Genomic DNA, 10,997 nt, shown 5'->3' on the forward strand with positions numbered 1-10,997 from the left:
GGACAAGTATGGATAAATATTTGCGTTTCCATACTATTGCCCCTATTTTGTTGTCTAAAATATAAAAAATAATAATTTCTAAAAATATAAAGTTCTGTCATGAAACTCTATTCATTCTCTATTAGGCACAGCTGATTGGTTCCTGCTGTATCAGTAGCCAATGAGCTCGCTGCTCAACCTTCAAATACTTGGTCAGCGTTTGCCGTAGCAGTTTGCAGCATGCTTTCAGAAACCCTCCACCTTCCCCAGCTCCACCTGTATAGATCTGCTATGGGTAATTCATATATGCTATACTGTACAGCAGCAGCATGTCTTACTTGCTCACAGCAGTGTGTCTTGTATGTATCGGCAGTAGCAAGTCTTCATTTGTTTTCTGAAGATGAACAAAAGTCTTACGACTCGATGGTGAGTAATTAATGACAGAATTTTCATTTTTGGGTAAATTAACTCTTTAAATATGGTCTGAAAAATCCACAGAGGAGTGTGGAAAAGTATGGAATCCTGAATATGATTTGTGACCTAGAAATTCAGCACCTGATGTATTGCGTATTCATTTTATGGCATTAACACTATTTATTTCCAGGTTTAAACAAATAAATGTGGTCTCAGACTTTTAGACCCCTCTGGATGTGATTGTGATGGTGTAGTGATTTCACACGCTGAACACACAAACGCAGCCGTGTGAGCGTGCGGCCGATGGGAGGTTCCCCACAATCTCCCAGCAGTCTATCTCAGGGTCGTACCTCTCTATACTCTGCAGATACGTCCCCTTAGAGTACGAATACCCTCCTGCTACATAGATGCAGCCATTTATAACGGCCGATCCACACTCCATCCTTCTCTCTTTCATCGCACACATCTGTCTCCATTCATTTTGCTCGGGGTCGTAGCAATCCGTGATGGTGGTCTGACCGCCGACCAGATAAAGCTTATTGTTTAAGGAGACCGAGCAAAGACCGTACTCTGAAAGTAAAGAGTTTTCAAGAGTTTTCAAATGATAAGGGATGGTGAAGATGGGCAGGTACATCATTATGAGAGAAAACAGCTGGACTCATTTCTGTTAGGAAAATGCCTTATAGCCTATGGTGGAGATTACATTTTGGCTCATTTAATACAAAACGTAGGTGGCTCACCAGGATGTGGACATATCGTTGTGATGCTCCACTCATTGATATCTGGCCGGTAAGTCTGAATCTTCTCGTAAGTGCAGGTTCCTCTGTACCCATAATGCCCTCCAGTTACATAGATTCTGTCATTCACCACGCAAGAGGTTGCATTTCCCACACCTTTAAAGTCGAAATAAAAAGATGATGAACTTCCATCAACAGGCATTTTGAGTCTTTGGTATTTTAAAGGTTTTGTGTATGACAATACATTTTCCAACATTTAATTTTTAAATTTAATAGCTGAAATCCTAGTGAAGAACTGCACTATGCATACAATTTTTGGTCTTTGTTTCTTATGCTGCTCACCAAAGCTGCATTTATTTGATAAAAAATACAGTAATGTGAAATATATTACAATTTTAAATAACACTTTTGTATTTAAAATATAATTTATTCCTGTGATGCAAAGCTGAATTTTCAGCATCATTACTCCAGTCTTCAGTGTCACATGACCCTTCAGAAATCATTCTAATATGCTGATTTGCTGCTCAAGAAACTCTTATTATTATCAAAGTTGAAAATGGTTATGCTGCTTATTATTTTTGTGAACAGTGTGATAAATTTTTTTCTGGATTTTTTTATTAATAGAATGTTCAAAAGAACAGCATTTATTTTAAATAAATCTTTTGTAACATAACTCACTTTACTGTCATTTTTTTATTTATTTTTAATGCTTTCTAGCTGATTAAAAGTATTAATAAATCTTAATGACCGAAAACTAGTATATATCTGAATATTTTGCCAGAAATGTACTAAAGAAACTTTTGATCTGTTTAAATTAAAATGTTTTATGTCATACCATGGTTTCTGATTTCATTAAGTAACACATGAAACATTGCAAATGACATGACATTTACAGTAGCCTCCACAATTATTGGCACCCTTGAAAATACATCTGGCTGAAAATGGCTGTGAAAATACATCTGCATTTCAGTCCAGCCATGACTTCCTGTTCCACAGGAGTACAAACATGAGGAAACACAAAGGCCAAATTCCCTTAAACATTCATCACAATGAGAAAAACCAAATATAGTTCTGATGTGCAGCAAAAGATTGTTGAGCTTCACAAAATATAAAGTGGCTGTAAGAAATAAGCAAACACATTGAAAATCCCCATTTCCACCATCAGGGCAATAATTAAGAAGTTCCAATCAACTAAGGATGTTACAAATCTGCCTGGAAGAGGACGTGTCTAAATCATCCTAATGCATGGTGAGGAGGAGAGTTTGAGTGGCCAAAGACTCTCCAAGGATCACAGCTGGAGAATTGCAGAGATTAGTTGAGTCTTGAGTCTCAGAAAGCCTAAAAAAAAAAAACCAAACAGCACCTACATCCCCACAAGTTGTTTGGGAGGGTTTCAAGAAAAATCCTCTGCTCTCATCCAGAAACAATCTCCAGCATGTTCAGTTGTCAGTCAAGACTGGAACTTCAAACAGGACCGGCTTCTATGGTCAGATGAAACTAAAAAAAAGAGCTTTTTGGCAGCAAACTCACCAGATGGGTTTGGTGCACACATGGATAAAAAGTACCCCATGTCCACGGTTAAATATACTGCTGGATCTTTAATGTTGTGGGCCTATTTTTCTGCTAGAGGTCCTGGAGATCTTGTTCAGATACATGGTATCATGGATTCTATCAAATACCAACAGATAAAAAATTAAAACCTGATTGCTTCTTCTAGAAATCCAATAATGGGCCATGGCTGTTTGGCCGTCCCAGTCCCCTGACCTGAACCCTAAAGAAAATGAGTGGAGTGAACTGAAGAGAAGAAGCACCATCATGGAGCTGGAATCTGAAGGATATGGAGAGATTCTGCATGAATGAATGGTTTCTGATCTCGTCAGGTGTTCTTCAAACTCATCAGGCATTATAGGAGAAAACTCAGAGCTGTTATCTTGAGAAAAGGAGGTTGCAAAAAGTATTGAATAAAAGGGTGCCAATAATTGTGGCCAATGTGTTTTGGAGAAAAACATTTATTTCATAATGTGAGTTTCCCCCCACTTTCAATTCTTTTCCTTCAATGAAAGGTTAGAATTTTGTGAATTTTATTAATTAAAGATCAAAAGGATAAACAATGCAGATTTATTTTCACAGCCACCTTTGCTCATATTTACTAAGGGTGCCAATAATTGTGGAGGGCACTGTAAGTACACAGTCTTGTACTTTTGTCCTTTTACTGACCTATTTTCATATACTTTTTTGCTGAAAATAAAATGTTGTAATTCATCTTGGAGCTGGTAGGTTTGGCAAATGGCTATTTATCTCATTTCTTTTTTTAAATCCCTACAAAAAAATTAGGGAAAAATACTTCAAGAACCGAGCCCACTTAAAAAAGGTTTCAGAACTCCTTTTTCAGTAAATGGTTGTGTGTAAATAAACTGAAGGTGCTTACTTGTGCACTATTCTGTGTCTTTTTGTAGTATAAATAGTGAGAGTATTGTGTTCACACTGAAAATTTCAAAAAGAAAAAATGCACTTCAAATACTCGGATGATGCACTTAATAAACCGGAAAAAAAAATAAGTGTGGGACATTGGATACTTCATGCTATGGAAGCTGGTTTCGGCCACAGAATAAAAAATATATAATTGCAACTTTTTATCTCACAATTCTGACTTTTTTTTCTCAGAATTGTGTGATATTTACTCGCAATTGCGAGTTATAAAGTCAAAATTGCGAGATATAAAGCAAGAATTGTAAGTTATAAAGTCAGAATTGCGAGATATAAAGTTGCAATTGCGAGACATAAAGTCATAATTGCGAGATATAAATATAAGTCTCTAATATGTTGGATGACGAAATAACCTTATAAAATTAATACACAGTTGAGTACATAGCATACTGTAAGTGCATAGTGTATAGTGCGTCATTTGGGACGCATCTTGAATTAATCATACCTTGTATCATTTCAGCCACAGGGAACCATATCTTCTTCAAGGGATCATAGAATTCAGTTTCTCGTGTAGGAGCTCCTGCCGTATATCCACCTATGACATATATACACCCACGTAAAGCCACGGAGCAGTGGTAATATCTGGCTGTGATCATTGGACATCCTTCTGTCCATTCATCCAAGTCTGTGTTATAAATCCACACGGTCTCTAAAGCATCTACAGTCTCTGTCCTGTATCCTCCGGTCACGTAGATATCAGGACCTAGAAGTGCCACACTGTAACTCTCTCTTGCAAAGTCTGGCATGTCTTTGCCCTTAACCCACGTGTTGGAAACGGGGTCCCACATGTGGACTTCACACAGCGGATGCCAGTAATATCCACCAATAACATACAAGCTGCATGTTAGTTTTTTGCAGCAATGTAAGAAACCTTTGCTTGGCTTCAAGGAGGTGAGAATTAGAGATCGCAATTTGCTTTCAGAGCATCGTTTGCGTAGATCCAAAGCAGTTTTGAGGTATACGTCATTCATGTCAAGATGGATGCAGTTGAGAAGCTCTTTCAGGTGGTTTATTCGAGAAGACGCATCGTGGGCGACCCATTTCACCACCGCGTCCAAAAGCGTTGCATCTTTCCATACATTAAGGTTTTCTGTTGCTAATATCACCATGAGCTTTTGGAAATCCACCTCTAGGAACTCCTCCTGAAGTGTAAGTTCCTCAAAGCGGCTCAGTATGATCCTCAAAGCCGCACGCTCCAGCGCAGAGCATACGTGAAGCTCGGCGAATGAGTGCATGCCAAGGCAGTTGTCGACGTCCAGCAGACGAATCAAGAAGTTCTCGCAGGCTTTCTTGAGCGAGCTGAACTGCAGCAGGTCTGCGGCCTCCAGAAGACTCTGAACGTTGCTCTGGGTTATGCTGATCTTTGAAGTGTAGACGTAGGTCACCAAAGCACCCAGAATCTCCCCGTCTATGCAAGGTAGGTTGATAGTGTCATTCAAACGTTCTCTCATGTCTAAGGTGAACATTACCTTGAAGTAGGAGCTGCGGGCTGATAGGACAGCCTTGTGGCAGTGGAAGAGCTGTCCGGATGAAGACTGCAGGGTGATGTCCGTGAACAGACCGCTGCTGTGGAACTCGTGAAGAGCTTCCAGCACTTCTGATGAATGAGAGGCATCGCAGAACTCGTATGAGTAACCGCTGTGACCTTTTCCTGACATTGCAACTGGAAAGACATAATTTTCAAATGAGTTTTCAAGTGTCCAAAGACTAAAATTATCCCTAAGGAAAATTCCTTGAAGTAATGGAAATTTTTATAGTACTTTAGTTGTACTTGGCTCATGGATATTTTCATTTTTTTAATGAGATATATCATATTACATATATGGGTCATTGATGAATAAGGTTTTTAAAAGTGTAAAAAAAAAAACATAATGGAGATATAATTAATTTTTAAGATTTATTAAGTGTTAACACTGAGATTATGCGGTTTTTATAATCAATTAACACTGCTTTTGTCATTTTTTACAAGATGGACAAAATTTCAAAAGTCATTGGGTTTTTAAAACCAAAATTTCGGTTTTACAGAATGACACTTTTGGTTATACCGAATGACGATATTTTCAAACAATGCAAACAGGCTGATATCAAGCTAGGACAATCAAACATTTTAAGTAAGTTTTTAAAATATTACAACATTTTCCATATATTATAGCGGTTGTACCGAATGACCTGATGTTTCAGGACATGCGTATGAGCAAGTGAAAATATGAATTTTACAAATAGTTAAAGGATTAGTCCACTTTTAAATAAAATTTTCCTGATAATTTACTCACCCCCATGTCATCCAAGATGTTCATGTCTTTCTTTCTTCAGTCGAAAAAAAATTAAGGTTTTTGATGAAAACATTCCAGGATTATTCTCCTTATAGTGGACTTCAATGGCCTCCAGATGGTTGAAGGTCAAAATTACAGTTTCAGTGCAGCTTCAAAGGGCTTTAAACGATATCCACCAGACGAGGAATAAGGGTCTTATCTAGCGAAATGATCGGTCATTTACGAAAAAAAAAACACGCTGTATGTCCTATGCCTTCCCTATTCTACTTATAGAAGGAACACGGCCAGTTTCGTTTTTTTCCGTAAGTAGAATAGGAAAGAAAGAAAGACATGAACATCTTGGATGACATGGGGGTGAGTAAATTATAAGGAAAATTTTATTTAAAAGTGGACTAATCCTATAAGAGAGAGTTAGTTACTTTGCTTCACGACCATGTGGTTTTTTTCTGTGATTTTTTTCCCCCAAACCAGCGGAAATCCTGACCCGGAGCTGAATTCTAAACATTACACCGTTTGGGAAAAAAAAAAAAAACATTTGGGGAAAAAAAATCACGCGGGCCTTTGCAGGTGTCTGAATGTCACATCCTGTCACATGATACTGACCGCATGGCTTGATCCAAAATGGTCCCTTTATATTGGTTACTCCGAATGACATCAATGAAATTAATTTTTCCGGACATTCTTTCTCATAACAAAGCAACGACTTCTACACATAATTTTAATACCATTTTGCACTATGTTAATATATGATGTTATATAAAGGTCACATTTATTCCAGTGAATATTTCTCATTATTACTTCTCAAGGTAAGTTTCTGTATGAAGTCTTTAATATCAAAAAGTGGTTGTATACTGTCGCACATGTTGACCTAGTGTTATGTTTTCACACCATATATAGGGGTAAGTTGTGACACCTGCCATTAAACATTATAGGCTTTTTAGGCAAAATGCAAACATTAAAATAATTACCAAAAAAAAAAACAATAATGAAAAAGCAAACCATAAACTGTAACATAAAATATGAAATTGTTTTGGCCAGGAAATAGTAATAATTGGTCAGTTGTACAAAATTTTCTATTTCAGCTTTTCAATAAACTTCTTTAATTACATATTGACTCTTGTCTGATTGTATACTAGTCTGTTTTTTTTTTCTGGTTCACTTGTTTACTAAACAGATATTACAAAACTATTTTTAGAAATATTAGTTATGAGCACAAGATTCACACACACACACACACACACACACACACACACACACACACAAATATCCTAATAAAATACAATTTTGAACCAGTTGAACCAATTTTCGAACACTGAGATAACTTACTATAATAGTTTTCATTAAATTTTGGATTAGTTTTTATCTTTATATTTTCCGTTTTCATTTTAATTATCCTTTTAGTCATTTTTATAACTAATTTTTGTTTTTCTTACCTTTTTTTCTTTTAAAATATGTCTATAGTCTTAGATAGTTTTAGCTACCGTATTTCACTATATAACGTTAAAATAAACGAGAAATTAGAAAACAACTAGCTGAAATAAAGGGTTAATTATTTTATTTAAGTTATAAATACCCAACATGTTTGTTATGGTTTAAGTTTTAGTTCAATATAATAACCCTGTGAACCTTTGGACTAGGTTTTTACTATGGTTTTTACAAGCAACCTACAAAAGCACTAATGAAAACAAGCATTCGTGCAATTTAACTCTTTACGCACAACCGAGACAGAGCTTGTGACAACTAGCCCCTATGCAAAAACAAGCTTACCTGACCCGTAATGACTGATTGACACAGCTCGTCCTTTCTTCGTTGGAGAAGTTTTATCTCCAACAATGCAACTTGTGCTCGGACAGATCAGACATGTGGCCCCTGTATTTAGCCTCAGCCACTAGTGAATGTCGAGCTCCTATTTTGGTATCTGTGTATATCTGGAGACTCTCTGCTGTCACCCGCCACTAGAGATTCAACACAGCCGTGTCCTTCAGCCATATGACGACACCAGTGTGCTCACAAGCATCCCATCTTTATCAATACAAGTTCAAAATGCCACTATTTGATCGATTTTTCAATCAACTGAGACACAATACTAGCTTTCACGTTTTAGTTGTCATGGCAGTCTTGAGTGTGTAATCCTAATAAGGATTAAAGCCGTTGCATAATAAAGCCTGAGGGAAACAGTACCAAGGGCGACCGAACACCAAGAATTAATCCATACCGAGCGCTTCGCCGTTTTCTGAACTCAGGAGCGTTTGTTTATAGCTTAGTGACGGTGAATTATTGGTGTGTAGTTACCATTAAATCCACAGGGTACAATAAAAGGACAGAAATAACTCACGGTTACCATGGAAACAGCTTGAGGGTCAGTCAATGAAGCGGGACTTTTCCTGCTTGATGGAGGCTTTTTATAAAAGTACATTTCTACGAGATTTTACATATTGTTTCAGATTAAGATGATTAAATTCTAAATTGAACTCAATATATATAAAGACAATAATTCCAATTTTGTTTGCTAACAGTTTGGTTCCTGAAACGTTCCTGGAACATTAGTTTAAAGTGTTAGCTAGTTCACCTAAAAATGAAAATAATGTAATTTATTACTCACCCTCCACACCCGTAAGACCTTCATTCATCTTCGGAACACAAATTAAGATATTTTAGTTGAAATCCGATGGATCAGTGAGGCCTCCATGGCCAGAAATGACATTCCTCTCTCAAGATCCATTAATGTACTATTTAAATCAGTTCATGTGAGTACAGTGGTTCAATATTAATATTATAAAGCGACGAGAATATTTTTGGTATGCCAAAAAAAAAAAAAAATAACGACTTATTTAGTGATGGCCGATTTCAAAACACGGCTTCATGAAGCATCGGAGCATTATGAATCAGTGTGTCGAATCATGATTCGGATCGCGTGTCAAACTGCCAACGGCTGAAATCACGTGAGTTTGGCGATTCGATATACTGATTCATAACGCTCCGATGCTTCGAAATCGGCCATCACTTTATAAGTCGTTATTTTGTTTTGTTTTTTGGCGCACCAAAAATATTCTCGTCACTTTATAATATTAATACTGAACCACTGTACTCACATGAACTGATTTAAATATGATTTTAGTACCTATGGATCTTGAGAGAGGAAATGTCATTGCTCCCTGTGCAGGCCTCACGGAGCCATCGGATTTCAACTAAAATATCCTAATTTGTGTTCTGAAGATGAATGAAGGTCTTACGGGTGTAAAACAGCACAAGGGTGAGTAATAAATGACATTATTTTTTATTTTTGGGTGAACTAACCCTTTAATGTCCATTAGTTTAGTCTATCAGCGTAAAACATTCATACAGGTTTGGATCAACTTAAGGATAAGTTAATGATGACAGAATTTTCATTTTGGGGAACTATCCCTTTAAAGGGTTGATTATTATTTCTCTTTTTTTAACTTTAGTTAGTGTGTAATGTTGCTGTTTGACCCTTTGCATTGAACTTTGAGTGTCGTAACTTTGCAGATGTTGTTTATGGAGATATTTTCATTTTAAATTCACTGTTTAAGGACAACAACAAACAGCTGGTAGGGACAACAACGAGCTTCTTCCCATGTTAGTGACATCACTAACCCTAAAATTTACATAAATCCCGCCCCCGAGAACACACAACAAAGGGGGTGAGGCCATGTTGTGCTGCTTTAGAGAAGAGGAAGAGTTGTTGTAGTAGAGTGTTATGATCATGTTGGACTGCTTCACAAACAACGATCAATTCAACGCTGGATTTGCACAAAAGATGAACATGACGGCACATGCTAGTCAATGAGTTGAATCAACTCCACAGCAACTACATACATTTATCCACTAACCATTCAGAAACGTCCAGTTTCATTCTAAAAGTTGTAACTTCTTCCTGAATCTCTCCATCAGTGTCGACTCCAGTTTGAACAATGTAATGCTGCGTTCACACCGAACGCGAATCGCGCGTCAAATTCGCATCAGACGCGTCTAGTTGGACGCTTGAACATTTTCAAGCATTTTCATTTTCAAGTCAGACGCGCGTCAGAAGTGTGTTCAGACGCGAATTCGCGTCATCTCTCTTCCATCTCTTTCTGCACAGATCCTCTGAATAAACACATCATCTCGTCAGTTGGAAACTAGTAGCGACAATTTAGCTCGGTTATGCCGGCTGGCTTTTGCTAGCTAGCAGGCGGGCTAGTATCAACGGCTAAAATCATGCAAAGCGTTTTACAATTTACCAGATTGTCCGATTTCCTCGCTTATCCTCTTCCAGGCAATGTCCTTTTTATTCCTGTCTCAATAAAAAATGATGACACATCATAGAGCTCAGGGTGGCCACACACAGCGACTATTAATTTGTCCTCCATCTTTGTTCTGGTCTCCACCGCTGCAGCATTAGGCTGAACACCGTTACTAACAATCCTTATTTTGGCTGCGTGAGATTCTCCAGCTTTGTTGTTGTTGAGCAACTGAAGCATGAGCTGTTAAAGCTCCGCCCTCTTCTGGAAAGTGGGTGGGGAGCAGCAGCTCATTTGCATTTAAAGGGACACACATAAAAACAGCTTGTTTTTGCTCACACCCAAATAGGTGCAAATTTGACAAGCTATAATAAATGATCTGTGGGGTATTTTGAGCTGAAACTTCACAGACACATTCTGGGGACACCAGAGAATTATATTACATCTTGTAAAAGGGGCATTATAGGTCCCCTTTAAGGAATTGTTCTGTTTGCTGGGATGAGTTTAATTTGACATGGCAAGCCTTGAGGTCAAAGTTGTGTAACTAAAAAGTGTTTCAAAGTGAATTTAATGCAGATTCTGTACATATTTCTGTTTGCATCATCTATATCTACCTGTAAAGAGAAGCACATGGAAAAGGGGCTGTATGGTTTTACTCAAAAGGTGGATTTGCGAAAAGGAGCTAAATTAGTGCTCAATTAATGTATTATCTATCTTGAGATCACTTTGTTTTTATGATCATTCCCTTGATTGCCAACATAAAACAAGTGATCAAGATATTAAAAAGACTTTTTGATATTGCATTATTATAAAGTAAAACCTATATCTTGATGGAAATAACATCACAACGTTTATTTCCATCAAGA

General features: G+C 37.3%; 1 protein-coding gene across 1 annotated transcript; it reads right to left on the bottom strand.

Annotated features, from left to right (window-relative positions):
- Positions 1-635: 635 nt before the first annotated feature.
- Positions 636-8,231, bottom strand: klhl23 (kelch-like family member 23). Its single transcript, XM_048194602.1, has 4 exons — positions 7,658-8,231; positions 4,063-5,280; positions 1,134-1,286; positions 636-963 (listed from the first exon to the last, which is right to left on the bottom strand). The coding sequence occupies exons 2-4, from the start codon at positions 5,273-5,275 to the stop codon at positions 653-655; spliced, it is 1,677 nt and encodes a 558-aa protein (XP_048050559.1). The 5' UTR covers positions 5,276-5,280; positions 7,658-8,231; the 3' UTR covers positions 636-652.
- Between the last annotated feature and the right edge of the window lie 2,766 nt (positions 8,232-10,997).

Source organism: Megalobrama amblycephala, linkage group LG6 (genome assembly GCF_018812025.1).
Source record: "Megalobrama amblycephala isolate DHTTF-2021 linkage group LG6, ASM1881202v1, whole genome shotgun sequence".
In the NCBI taxonomy this organism is placed as follows: Eukaryota; Metazoa; Chordata; class Actinopteri; order Cypriniformes; family Xenocyprididae; genus Megalobrama; species Megalobrama amblycephala.